The following is a 14,829-nucleotide window of genomic DNA, read 5'->3' as shown; positions in this document are numbered from 1 at the left end:
TCAGAAAGGGGAATAACTAAAGATTAAACAAAAAAAATTATTCTTGTTATGTCAAATGCTCAATGTTAGACTCAAGCACAACTATCTCTGGGAGATAAATCACAGTACAGCGTTTCAAAGTGACCAGTCTATTCATAAAATATATTAATTCTCAGTAGCTAAACGGCAGCCTGATAAACGTTTGCATAATATATGATCATTATTAGAAGTAATATACCATAGGCTTTATATGTATTTCTCCATTATATAAAACATGGAGAGTCAATTACTGATATGTCGTAAAATTGGACTTTTGTACTTGCATTAAATATTTTTCTCAGAGTCCAATAGGAGACACTAGATACGCAGTGTACTATGAAAGGAGTTTGGGCACTTTTAAAGTTTGCCTTCAAAAAACCTACACCCCTCCTAAATATCTTGGAAGCCTGCTAGAAAGTTCAGTATATTTGGAACAAAGTCCAGTGGACACAATCAAGAGTACTGAACAAGAGGGAGAGGAGAAAAAGAAGATTTTGACTCACCGTAAAATCGTTCTCTCTTACTCCATTGGGGGGACACTGCGAGACATTGGGGCTATAGTAGTGGGTGTAGGAGTCTAGGCACGTATCAAGTTATTTGATCTTCACTCTCCTCCACTACTATACCACTCCACTCCTGTGGATACCGCAGTTTTGACTAATCAAGCAAATGAGGAAGGGAAAGCCCTATAGGGCAAAGAACATAAGCATAAAGTTCACACAACAGAACTATTTACAGAGCAAGGAAGGGTGCAGAATGGAGTAAGAGAAATCGATTTTACGGTGAGTGAAAGTCTTCTTTTCTCTTACCTACCATTGAGAAACAGTGCGAGACATTGAGGACATACCAAAGCTGCCTCTAACGGAGGGAATGCTCTGGAAGGACTGCACACAATACCTTGCTCCGAAAGCTCGCAGCAGAAGATGCAAAGCCCTGCAACATGTAGAATTTAGAGAATGTATAGACAGATGGACCATGTAGCCACTCTGCATAGCTGCTCTGTCGAGGCCCCATGATGCGGTGGAAGTGATCCAGTGGGCAAGACTGTTTGGAAGCCGGCCAACCCTGCTCCTGCGCATCGTAATGCATAAAAAGATACTTGGTTTTATGGACAGAGGCCGTGTGGTCAACAGAATACCGAAGAGGACGAACCACGTCCAGTGGCAGTAAGTCATCATTAGAAGAAGACGACGAAGACGATGGTGGAAAGCCGGGACCACAATCTTTTGATTTAAGTGGAACCTGGATATTACCTTCGGAACAAAAGAGGGTTTGGTGCGAAGAACCGCTCTATCTTCGTGAAAAACTAGGAAAGGGGAAGTGCAGCAGAGTGCCAATTCTGACAATCTACGGGCTGACGAGATAGCCAAGAGAAATACCGTTTTCCAAGTGAGATGGCGCAAATCCATCAAATCTAGCTGTTCAAACGGCATATGGATGAGTGCATTATGCACCAGGTTGAGGTCCCAAGGCTCTACTGGGTGAACGAAAGGAGGCTGCACATGAAGGACCCCCCCCCCCCCCCCCTTCCCTGCAGGAAAGTCTGAAGATTCCCGACGGCCACCAGCTTACGCTGAAAATAGGAGTGCCGAGACCTGAACCTTAAGGGACCCCAGACGGAGCCCCTTATGTAGGCCGGCCTGCAGGAAGGCTAGCAGGCTAAACCTGGATGTGTGGAAACCCTGGGCCTCACACCAAAGAATGTAAGTCTTCCAGACTCGATAATATATGACTGAGGAGGACAATTTTCTGGCCTTGATCAGAGTATCAATAACCTCTTGAGAGAAGCCCTTGGCCCTGAGGAATAAGGTCTCAGTAGCCACGCCGTCAAAGTTAGCCGATCTAAATCGTGGCAGAGAAGAGGACCTTGAACGAGAAGGTCCTGTCACACTGGCAGGCGTAAGGGAGGATTGGTCACACTGGCAGGCGGAAGGGAGGATCCGTTGCCAGTCTCACAATGTCTGAAAACCATGTCCTGCGTGGCCAATAAGGGGCTACCAGAATTGCTCTTTTTAGCTTTTTTAGTACACATAAGAATCGGAGGAAACAGATACACTAGCCGAAAGTGCCATGGAACTGACATGGCATCCATGACATGTGCCTGAGGATCTCGAGACTGATCCCCGCACAGGGGAATTTGATGGTTTAGCCTGGATGCCATGAGATCGATCTCTGGTATGCCCCAGCGTTCCACTAGGAGGGCAAAGACTCGCTTGTTGAAAGACCATTCATCCGGGTGAACACTCAACCTGCTGAGGAAGTCTGCCTCCCAATTTTTCATGCCTGGAATGTAAACGGCAGATATCTGGGGGGCTCCGCCCATACCATGATTCTGGCTGTCTCCCGCATGTTGCCTACACTGCGATTTCCCCCTTGGTGATTCAGATATGCTACGGATGTAGCATTGTCTGATTGAATCTGAAGAGGCTTCCCTGTCAGAAACCTCTGACCTTTTGTCAATGTCCTGTACACCACTGAGTTCTAGAATACTGATCAAGAGTGTGGCCTCTTGGGGGGACCAGAAATCCTGCAATCTCAGGAGCCCCTTCATCCCTCCCCAGCCTAGCAGACTTGCGTCTGTGGTAACAAGGTCCATGGACCTGTCGGAACGGTCTGACCCTTGTCCAAATTTTGCTTGGACAACCACAACACCAGAGAAAGACAGGCGAAAAATTTGCCTGTCTAAATGCTCTTGAGATCCTGACCACTTTAGAAGAATCTCTTGTTGAAGTGGGCGAGATTGGTATTGTGCAAAGGGCAGGGGCTCGAACACTGAAACCACAGTCCCCAGGAGTTTTATGCAACTGAGGAGAGATACCTATCCCGCGCAAGTAAGGTCCTGGTTCTGCGCAAGAGGGTCGAGGACCTTGTTTTCGGGTAAATAGACTCTCTGGGTAACTGTGCCGAACATGAGACCCAGGAAGCGCATCCGCTGTGACGGAATGAGAGATTATTTGTGTAAATTCAGAATCCACCCATGAGCCTCCAGAAACTGTATAGTGATCTAAATGTGGCGAGTTAAGAGCGTTGCTGATGGTGCTCTCAGAAGATTGTCTGGATAGGGAACTATTGTGACTCCCCTCTGCTGCAGGAGCCCGCGGGAGCGGTAGCTAGACTGAAAGGTAGGGCCCTGAACTGAAAGTGAGAGATTCACCGAAAAGCGAAGGCGGCATTGGTGCCCCCTCCATATAGGAACATGTAAGTAGGCATCCTTGATGTCTATGAAAACCAGAAACTCTCCCTGCTCCATTCCTGTGATGACAGTGAAAGTTCACTCCATTTTGAAGTTTTGAGTTACCTGCTTGTTCAGAGACTGCAGATTTAAAATTGGGCGAAATGATCCATCCTGTTTTGACACTAGGAAGAGACTGGAGTAAAAGGCTGACCTCTCGTGTTGGAACGGGAACAATAAATTCCTGAAGAGCCTTGCGCTTGAGGGAACAAGGGGGGGCTGCTGTGGAGAAGAACCTTGGTGGTGGGACCTGAGCTAGGTCTACGACATAACCCCGGGACACAACGCCTCGTGTCCAATCGTCCATGGTGGAAGCCCGCCACTGGCCCTGGAAACGAAGACCACGTGCCCCCACCACAGATTCCCCTGGGGGAAGACTGTCACACTGCGGGCTTATCACCCGGTCTCAAAGTTCCTCGCCTAACAGAATCCTTACCCTCTTGCTATACGCTCCCCTAGGGGCAGAGGACTGGCCCCTCGACAGGGTGCCACAGCCTCGGGCGAAAGAACGAAAATACCGAAAACCTTGTCGTGGTCTACTGGAACACAAGGGAAGAGTGTTGCTCTTTCCTCCGATGGCCACCTGAATAACCTTTTCTAGCTCTGACCCAAACAGAGTAACCCCATCAAAAGGCAAGCCCTCTAGAGCTCGCTTTCAATCAGTGTCCACTGTCCAAGAGCGTAACCACAAAGTACGCCGTGCTGCTATAATGAGAGCCGAGAATCTAGAATTAACGGAGACAGCATCCAGGGCTGCCTGGCCACAAAATCAGAAGTCTCCTGAATATGCTCAACCAAGAAGAGTAGTTCCGCATGTGGAACGTTTCCTTGAATACCTGCAACTAACTATTCAGCCCATTGCTGAATAGCTTTGTTAGCCCAGGCAACTGCCATAGTTGGTCTAAACATGCTACCTGACGCAACATAAGCTGAGCGGAGGGCGTGATTGCACTTTTTGTCCGTGGGTTCCCTTAGTGAGACCAGCTCCTGAGGGGGGATAGCAGAAATTGAGGACAAGCGCGCTACAGGAGTGTCCACTCTAGGGGAGGCCTTCCATTTAACGGAATCTACTGCCGGGAGAGGGAAAAGATACTTAAATCTACCCGGCATCATAAACTGCTTATTAGGCCTTAGCCAGGCATCTGTTACCATCTCCATCATCTGAGGGGGTAGTGGAAACACAGCCACCTGCGCTTTGGTCTTTTCTAAAAAATTCAATAAAAACCTTTTGAGTTAAAAAAAAAAAAAAGAAGCATATTACAAAAATGCGCTTTGGTCTTTTTAAACAATGAGAAACCTGAAGGAGCCATGGGCTACAGATCTGCAAAATCTAAAGTATGTCTGATACCCAAAATGAGGTTATCAACATTATGGACAGAGGCAGAATCTACAGCACAGAGTCTTCTTCCTGAAGGTCAATGTCTAACTCACCCTCCTCTTCTGAGGAATGCTCGGAGTCATGATCGCTGCCCTGGGCCGCATCAGAAATAATCCTCTTGGCCCTGTGCGATACTGTAAGTAGCCGCTCTTCGTCCTAAACTGAATCAGACTGAGAGGATGTCCTGCGGCAGCTACGGGGTGTGAAGAAGTATGAGAAACTGAAACTTCACGTACCTCTGTGGACTGAAACATCACTCTGGTGAGCTCTGCCATGGCTGTTGCTAGTGACTTAGCCCAGAGCGGTTCCTACATAGCTGTTGCCTCGAGCTGGATGACGTCGCTCCTGGTGTTCAGCTTCGCAAGCCGCACAGAAAGCTTCCTGGTCAGGCTATCCAAGAGATAATTTAGCATTACATCTGGCACATGTATAAAATAGTGCAGACATACCGGAAGATCCCTTATTTTTGGACATCCCCTTCTCAGACAGGTTTAAAATGGTATAACAGATTAGTACCAAAACAAGATTTAGAAAAGAAAAAAAAGTCTGAGGCTATATTCAGCACACAGAACAAGAATTTTACAAAGTCTCTATACTAGGTAAATGTCTGAGTCTACACCAATCACCAGGAACTGAGAATAGTAGTCCTGAAAAAAAACCACAGTATTCAATATGTCTCTATAGAGTACAATATTAAAAACAGCATAAACTATACCAGTTGAGGAGAGACAGAGCAGAGGAACAGCATGCAGCACGATGATATCCATGTCCAAATATGGCTGCTTCCGTCTCCAGGAAGGAAGATCCTCCTCCAAGACCTCCCCCCAAAATGGCTGCCCCTGTAGACTGCATACATTAGAATGGCTGCCGGCGTGTGTAGCAATCACGCCTCTCTCAGAGTGCCCAGGTAGCATGTGCCAGTGATCAGTAAACGAATCGCCTCTAAAGGAGTGCGATAGTTACTGTGTCCCTCGCTGCTCGTTGTCTAGGGGCGGAGAGACTTGCCGACATGTCCGTCGTGACGAGAGGAAGGGCTGCTACAGCTTCACTCCCGCCTGACTAGGGAGACTAAATTGCGGCCGCTTGCTGCCGATCCTTAAGAGCACAGATAGTGTTTTTAAGTAAATGCTGCCTCTATGGCAGACCTATGAAATATCCCCCTGTTGCTCGTCAATCTAGGGGAAGGTCAGGCTGCCGGCAATGGTGCGAGGGGGGAGTGAGCTGAAGCTGCTGCACACCCTCCGCAGGGACCCAGAGTGAAGGAAGCAGACAGGCTATTCACTCATCCGGGTCTTGGGTTCGATCCCTGCACTGCACCTAAAAGGGAGAAACAAAACAAACACGAAAAACCTATTTCTAAATAAAGTATAGGCAGGAGCCTATACTGAAGTGACCTAACTACTAGGCACTTTTAAAAAAACAAAAAAAACAAACAAACCAGATATCCACAGGAGAGGAGGGGCATAGTAGGGGAGGAGAGTGAAGATCAAAGAACTTGATAAGTGCCTAGAATCCTACACCCACTACTATATCCCAATGTCTCGCAGTGTCCCCCAATGGTAGGAAAGAAAACAACTTTTCAAACAAGCCTTTTTTCTTAATGGAACAGTATGTGATATCAACAGTAACCTTCTGCAACACTTGTTTCACAAATAACTTGCTTGAATGACTGGTTTGTGTATATTATCTTCCAGGCAGCAGCTGATATTAGTGAGAAGTCCCCATAATTTCAAAGGTTTGCACAGATAGTTATGCAGATTTTCTTGCACATATAACTTGTTCAAATTACCAATTTGTATGTGCCAGTTTGCCCTTTGGACAGCAGCTGATTATACTCACAAAACCCCATTGGTTTTAGAGGTCAAAACAGATGATATTGCAGGTTTGCCAATATAATCTCTCTCTATATAATATCTATCCATCTATTCATCCATCTATCTAGTATTCCAATCCTCTAATACACGGTTTTCCAACTCCAGTCTTCAGGTCACAAGTGAAATTAGTACCACCTGTTGATTTTTCAAAATGTGTCAGTTCGTAATGAAAACACCTGTGCTCCAGCAAAGAGATAGGGAAAACATGCACTGTTAGGGGTCCATGAGAACTGGAGTTGGGAATGACTGCTCTAATACAACAGCCACAAACTTCTCTTTGGTACCAGATAATACACACTCTGATGAAACCACACAATATATGCAGTGGAGAAACAGGTAAGAGTTTGGGACTTATTTTTAGCTCTAAGTAGAAAATTATGTTTTCCTGTTTGGTTCCAGATAATGGGCGATCCTTGCAATCAAAGATAGATACACACACACACACACACACACACACACACACCAGGATTCTGTGATAAGAGGGGAAGGAACTTAGGAGCTGGGTTCATTTAAAATTTATGTCCAAAAACCTGTCACCACACTATATACTGAGCATATCCAGTATGCCTCATGGACAAAAGAGAAAATAAAGTTACGCAATGACCGTTTTTGACCCCGGCCACTTTCGATTATAGCTACACTATTATGTAGTGATATGACATCTAATTGTTCAATTACCTTTTCTGTATCTCCTCTGTCCTCTTTTTTCTTGCCTGTAACATCTGTTGTTTTTGTTGTTTCAAAAGCTCTGAAGCAGGTATAGACTGAAAAGATGGACCTGCTTTGACAGAAGCTGGCACAAAAACAGAATGCAAATAGATTGAATGTATGGAAAACTATTGTTTGCACAAACAAGATATCCGGTCTCTTTGGCAGAGTGCCATATGTTAAATAAGTGGATAAAGGAAAAAAAAAAAAGTACCTTGTGTGTTCAGGCCAGACAAATGTTTCTTCAAATTAAGTGCTCCAGGTGTTGGCACAGCCAAAAGCTCATTTAGCTCATCTGAACATGGCACAATGCCCTTCCTCACAGCAGCTGCAACAACAAAAACACTTATACTAACAGACACTCAATAAGGTGCACACCAAGTCATTATCAGAAGCTTAAACAAATTTTTGTTATATGAATATAAGATACCAATCTATACAAAACAACACAGTTCACAGAAACAAGAGTCTCATAAAAACTCCAATACCCATTTTCTGTTTTGCTTCCAGGGCTATGGCATCTGCTCCTCTAACCACCATTTTGGTAAGCGTTGTCTGGACAGATTTCTTTGGTGCTGCGGCTGTTGCACTGTAAGACAATTTGTATTTTTCAAACAATGTTGTATACCAATACTATTATCCTGTGTTATAAAACAGCTCTTTGTTAGACTGTTTAGACTGCTGTCACTGCTTTAAAACAGTCTGTGTGACATCTGTAAGTCTCAAGCAGATAACAGGCATAACTCCTGAACCTGTTATATCCTACTCTTCAGTTTCCAGGTTACAGTTCAAACCATTATAAAATATGCATCTATTTTACACCAATCATAACCTAATGCCTTAGAGTGTGAAAAATCTTTTTACATTGCAAAAATATTGTTGCAATAAAATCAGCAAGAACAAATCGGAGGAAATGTTCCTGCACCGAATCTGCATCTCATTATCTAATTTTCAAAAACTATACAATTACAAAAGTTACATCTATTGCAGGCAATACAACAATTGTCCCGATAATGGACATGTATTATAAGTGTTAGGCTAGGAATTTGTATACTTACAGGGAAGCTGCATATGCCATGGATGAAACGCCACCATAGTGAAAGCCACCCTGGCATAGTCGCTCTTTAAGGCCGTTTCCACCCCTAGCCATCTTCTTAGGGACGTGACCAGAATAGCTGGACTGCAGATCTGCTCGTTTGGCACTCACTTTTTTGTACTGAGCCTGTACATGATACTGACAGTACTCACAGTCATTCTGTATACAAAAAGAAAAACATTGATCTCCACCTTAGTGTTCCTTCAGGATAGAAGAAAATATTTGTACTTGCTGCAACATCGGCAATGCAATAGGAAGACAAAAATGGTGCTTATGCTTAGCCTCTAGGATTCAGGAAACAAGAGCCAAATTCTCGTTATAACCGCCCCTGCTCCTTGCTAGGTTTATAATTAGATCAGCAAGGAGTCATGAAAATTGGATTTTGTACTTAAATCTTTTTCTCCGAGTCTAATAGACGACATTGGAGACACTGCAATATAGAGTGCAATGACAGTAATTTGGGGACATTTAAATTCAAGTTCCCCCTCTATACCCTGAAATCCTACCAGGAACTTCAGTCCCCCCTCCCCCTGAACAAAGCCACATGGACAGAAACAGGAGTAACGAACAAGGAGGAGAAGAGAGGAGAGAAGAAGGTTTTCCAACAAAACAGCAGAAATGCTGGGGGCTGTCACGCTCAAAATTCAGTGTACAGCAACTTCCCTCCAAGGCTATTATCTATGAACTCCAAATATTGCATTGGTTTAACTTCGGAAAATATGTAAAGACCAGTTAGTTGGCTGCCAGACACAGCTGTAAAGCTGAGGCCCCTTGCTGTGTTACCTGGGAAGCACCTACTAATCTGGTGGAGGGTGCCAACACATTTTCTGTGACAGGTTTACCTGCTCCCAAAAGAAGACTGGCGAATTACTGAAGTAATCCACCTAGCAATGATCTGTTTAGAGGTGGACATCATAGAGGACTAAGAGGTCCTGCTCTATTCATTGGTTGTATGGAATGAAGTGTTAAAGTCCATAACCATGTACAGAGCGAAGAGAGCAGAAGAAAGCCTTTCAGGCAAGGTGGTTTTACTCCACACAATCACATATTCAGCACCAGGATAGGATCCAAAAGGGGGATGTGTAGAGGCTGCAAAGTGCATCACTCCTTGTAAGAAAGTCTGCATTTCAATAAAAAAATAAATAAAAAAAAAATAAAAAAATTAGAGAACGCAGACACCTAGACCTTCAAGAACCAAGTCTCAGTCTCCAGACTGCATGAAGAAAAGAAAAATGGGCCAAATCGAAGAGGCAGAAAACCCCTTTGGTACGCACCAGGAGATGTAGGTCTTCCAGACCCAGAGATAATCCATGGTAAAAACTGGCTCCTTAACCCTGAGCATGATCTGAACCATGCTGACCAGAAAGCCATTGGCTTTAAAGGATCATGGTTTCAAGAGCCATGCCGACAAAGCCAGCCAATGTAACACTGGTCAGATGATGGTAGATTACGTTCCATTTTGAAATAAGCTCGATTTGGAACTCCCCTGACTGTAACCATGTAAATTACACTGCCTTGAAGGTGGAGACCAGCTCTGCCTAGTACTTTCAAACAAAGGCGAATAGACACCAGTCTGTGATCTAACAGGGTCTTCACGAACCTCTGTAAGGAGAGGAATATGTTCTCTAGAAAGAACACTGCCTACTGGTGGGTATTGAAGAGCAATCTCAGGAAGACCAGCCTGCTGATATTCCAAGCTCTGGGCTGTCTCCCAAACATGAACTTGCCTCAAGGCCGTGGAATGCCCCATCTTGATCAGCAGATATAGCAGGTAGGGAATGACAGTCACCACCAGGATCTCTGAAGGGCAGCCATCACTGCCGTGATCTAGGTGAACAACCGCAGCACCACTGACAGGCTGAAAAGCAGAGCCCAAACGTAAATTGTGGGACAGTACAGGAAACCTGAGGAGACACAGGTTTCCTTTCCTGATTGAAATTATGCATCCTTGATGCCCGTGGCCTCACTCTAGTACATGCTGCAGCTGACAGTCCTCAAGGATTCCATCCATCCTGAACCTATCCAGCCAAAGTTGGACATTGAGGGATTTCAGGTTTAAAAATTGGTGAAAAAGGATCAGTCTGGTTTCTGAACCAAGAAGAGATCTGAGTAAAAACCCATGTCCCTTCTGACCGAATGCTTCCAGTAGAGCAAAAACTGGTTTGCTTCATTTTCCAGAAAGAGTGGAAAAAAGCCATCTGGGTGGGGACCTCATGAGATCTATGATGTATCCCCAACAAACAATACCTCTGATCCAGGCATGTGATGGAATTGAACCACCAGTCCTAGAAGAAAGCAGAAAGATCATTTCCCCCATAGGAGATTCTGAGTTGGCAGTCTGCCCCATCAGGCTGACCATTTTCTCCGGGCTTGAGAGCTGGACCCCTAGCTGCTGAAGCCCATAAACCTCTCTGATGACTTCCAGGAGAAGTGGAGGTTGTACTCTAGAGGTCTGACTCCTCACCCTCCCCGACTGTTAAATAGAGCGAAAACGTGGGGACCCTATGTCTGGGAGCATAAACAGGCAGAAGGGAACTTTCCTCCTGTGGCCAGGACAATAATCCTGTACAATTCAGGGGAGAATAAATAACACTCCAGAGAGGGGCAAGTACTCCAGAGGCCGTTTGGACTCTATTTCAGCATCCCAAGTACCTAAACCAGAGGTCACAGAGTGAAAAGACAAATACAAGCCCTAATGAGGCCCGCATCAATGGCCGCTTCCCCCAAATAACCAGAAGCTTCAAGGATATGCTCCACTAGAGTGTGCAAATCTGCTCAAGGTATGCTAAACTCCACAAATAGCTCCAACCACCTCTCCATCTTCTTATCCATAAAAGAAGCAAATCATAATGGTGGTGCACTGAAAAAGGAATTTACCAATCTCACCGTATCTTCGCTAGGGAAAATATAACAAAGGTTCCTCAATCTGTGGGATCTACAATCAGACTCATTAGACTGGTATACTAACATTCCTCCTACTGCTTTGACTGTAAAACTGTCAATTTCCATTCACATACATTTTTCATACCGCCAGTTCTAAACATTTCTACTTCAACAATAGATCGGGCTAAATCCACGCTTTGCATAAATGGTCTTCCAACTGAGGGTAAGAGAGGAAGGAAACAAACTGTTTCTACAACCTCTTCTAGTTATTCAGCAAGGGAGTCCAAAGTCTCCTAGGTATGCGGTACTGAAAAAGAAAAAATATGTTCTCAAGCTCCCCCCTGAGGTGGCAGAGTAGGTTAGGTACCCACTTGTCTCCTGGGGAAAACTAGACAGCTGAAATGCACCAGGTCAAAGACCTCTTCCAGGCAGGTTTTTAACGATACAATAGAAAACTTCCTAAAATGAAATGCGGCTGTTGAACCTCCACCTCACATGCTGCACCTAAGTCAGCAGTTGAGTGCCCACTGGACAATCCAGCATGGAACCTGGACAGGTAACTAAAAAAAATGAGATTCCCTTCCCAGGCATAGCCATGGACATACTCCCCTTATCTGATATTATAGGAAAGATGAGGAGAGATAGAGCGGACAATTGCAGAGCACAAAAACCAGCTGAAAGTGGACTGCAAAACAGTCACCAAGTTCAGAGCAAAGCTGCAGTGCACAGAGACGTATTGACTGTGGACTGCGTAACAGACACCAAGTTCAGAGCAAAAGTGACTGGATGAACTCTACTCACAGTGAATCCTATAAATCCTAAGAAAGAGGGAAAGCTGTTGGCTCTGCTGTCTCTATTTTTGGTGGGCTAGCCTCAAAGAATTAAAGCCCTGCCAATGAGGTGGTGCTGGATATGGATAGTACCCTTCCCCAAGCACTAAGATACCACCTCCATAAGTACGGGCTCCAGACACCATCCTATGTCCAGTGTGGGGCTGCCTGGACAGGGAGCACCCCTTCCGCCCATGCAGGTGCCTGGGCTGACAGCGACTTAAATCCAGCTGCTCTGTCCGGAGGCATTCCCACTGTGGGTGCTGGTAGTCAATAGGATGGGAACCAATCACAGTACCTCCTGAGCCCACTCCAGACATACCCAGTTATTGGAAACAATCCAGATTGATTGACCCCTGCAACTTTTCAGGAGGACCCCTGGTGAGCATGGCTGACATTCAGCCTTCATTGTTGGGACACTGAGCTGATTAGGATGGAAAGACCAAAGATGCTGCTGGGGTGAGTATCAATTACAAACACCTCCTCAAATGAAGCGCCATAGTTCACTTAACCCGTAGCTGAAGCCCAGGTATTCCAGCAGTGAAAACAGATGGGCAGAAGCAGTAGGGAAGACACACAATGCCACGCACGAGGGGACAATTAAGTACATCCCTCGAAGCTGTAAACAAAAAAAATAAAAATAAATAAATGAACAAACAAACAAGCGGAGGAGCTCTTCTTATTCAGTATACTTAAATAAGCAGTAGGGGAGTTCTAGGAAGGATGAGCGGGTTTTTCTTATCTCTATTGCGTTGCCTACAAGTAATAAAGCATCACAAGCTACCTAGGTCACCCTACTACTGAAGTAGAAATAAGAATAACCAGGTAAAGAAAATAAAAGAAAAAAAAGAATAGCAGCAATTTAAAGAAGTCCCAGAGAATTATGCAGCAACTAGCATGTGATGAGGAAGTGTTCTTCCATACTATGCTTCCATATACCTGGCCACAACTACTTCCAACATCATGGATATCGATAATTTTAGACCTGCATTTTTAAGAGAGATACTCATTAATTGCAAATAAGCACTGACCAGGTTCACCATTTGTGTGCAAGGATCTCCATTTTTCTTACGAGCTTTACATGTTCCTAAATCCATTGCTTCTCCTATTAGCAAGATCTTCTGTGGATTATCGACAGATATGCACACCTGCACAAAAACAATGACCATTCCTTCTTAAACTGTACATCGATATTAAGATTAGTATTAATAGCCAAGAATAATTTTCAATATAAAATAGATGTCTATGACATGTGACAAAAAAAGATCCGTAGAGGTTATAGAGGACAAGTAGTCTGCAAAAAAAAAATCTCTTTTTTTTTACGTAAAATACAAAAGGACACAAGATCTAGACAAATAGTGTGGTGTTCCAAAAGGTCATTGCCTCTCAAAGTATAATTAAAAAGGTATGCACCACATCTTAATATTAAACTCTTTTTGAGTACTCTTAATAGAACATTTTCAAGATTATCCCTGAACACATTATGCCCACAAGAGAGCATATTTATAAAAACCTACCCTGCTCACAAATGGTGACAAAAAAAAAAAAAGCAAACCAAAAACTTAATATGTTCCTAAAAGGCTCTCATAAAAATGTTACTATACGAAATTGAAAACACCTTACATGCCGTTTTCAGAATGCCCATTTTGTTCCCTATGTTTTTGTTTTTAATGGTCATTAAACCTCACATTAGTAAGCATAATCTCCTTCTAATTCTAGAAACCATCAAGGGGGAAAAAACCCCCAGATATTACAATTTCACTTTTGTGTTAGTGAGCATCATAGTCTGTCATAGTGTAATCATCTTAACACCAATTTTTTAAAAATTTGGTCCCAGTGTATCTTGTGACACTAACTCATTGGATGTCAAATGTTCCACCTAGAAAGGTGAAATTCTTCCTTCAAAATTTAGTATAGTAACTCACATCCTCATGCTCCCCCTCTAAATTATCTGTGGGTGCAAAGGAGTTCCACCCTCTGAAAAAATCTGGCCACCAAAGGGGAGCCCAATTTGGAATAGGATGCAGCTGAGCCTTGTCAGACCGTCACCTGTCCCAGTGATTACATGACTATAACTTGCAATCATCATTGTGCCTTTGAAAATTACATTATGTCCCAAACCGATGCGACAAAAGCAGAAGACAGGGCTGAAATAAAAAAATTCTGCTTACAGTTTACATCAAATTGTTCCAGATTTCTTCTGGGACCACTACAGTACAGAGGACTGTGCATCAGAGAAGGGATCTCCACAATTATAGAAAGGGGTGCAAAAGGAATGTGGATTACTTTGTAAAATCTGCCAACAAAAAAGGTAGTTATATTTTTGTCTTTTTCAAAAAAGCTGCTAACCAATATAATGTTGGTGAGTGCATAAGAAGTTATATCTTTCACATATTCCACTACGGTATCAAAAAGGTATTATGCTAACTTGCATAAAAGTACTGCAGAGGATGAACAATCAAGCTGGAAATCAATGCAAAGTTACAATTTAGCTATAGAGCCAAGAGCAAGCTTAGGATGAGTGCCTATGTAGAGAAAGCTGGGCAGAAAAATAAATTGGGAGTTTTTTGGGATAACACATTGTGTGCAGTATTTACACATTACTAAATGAGTGTATTGACAACCATGCAAAAGTTGCATCAATGTTATACAGGATGCATAGATTAAGTTTGTATGGGATAGAGATGGAGTTCAATGGGTGGAAGGGATGTTGTTTAGTTTTTAAGATACCTAATCCTTTGATGTACTGTTTATGTTTTAGTTTCTTATTTGTACTGTATTTAATATTTTACCATTTTATTTAATTTTTT

The 14,829-nt window shown here is 43.7% G+C and overlaps 1 protein-coding gene across 2 annotated transcripts in view; it reads right to left on the bottom strand.

Moving 5' to 3' along the window:
• The window catches only part of MCM10 (minichromosome maintenance 10 replication initiation factor), a 76,822-nt gene that overhangs the window by 11,757 nt on the left and 50,236 nt on the right, over window positions 1–14,829 (bottom strand). For both annotated transcript variants that reach the window (XM_075208655.1, XM_075208654.1), the window contains exons 9-13: window positions 13,051–13,167; window positions 8,269–8,465; window positions 7,699–7,799; window positions 7,425–7,538; window positions 7,181–7,295 (exon numbers count right to left, since the gene is read on the bottom strand). In XM_075208655.1, the coding sequence (XP_075064756.1) occupies window positions 7,181–7,295; window positions 7,425–7,538; window positions 7,699–7,799; window positions 8,269–8,465; window positions 13,051–13,167 (644 nt within the window). The remainder of the gene's footprint in view (window positions 1–7,180; window positions 7,296–7,424; window positions 7,539–7,698; window positions 7,800–8,268; window positions 8,466–13,050; window positions 13,168–14,829) is intronic.

The sequence above is a fragment of the Mixophyes fleayi genome, chromosome 4, assembly GCF_038048845.1.
Source record: "Mixophyes fleayi isolate aMixFle1 chromosome 4, aMixFle1.hap1, whole genome shotgun sequence".
Taxonomy (NCBI): Eukaryota; Metazoa; Chordata; class Amphibia; order Anura; family Limnodynastidae; genus Mixophyes; species Mixophyes fleayi.
Note: the sequence above shows the minus strand (reverse complement) of the source record. Positions and strands in the feature narration are given on the sequence as shown.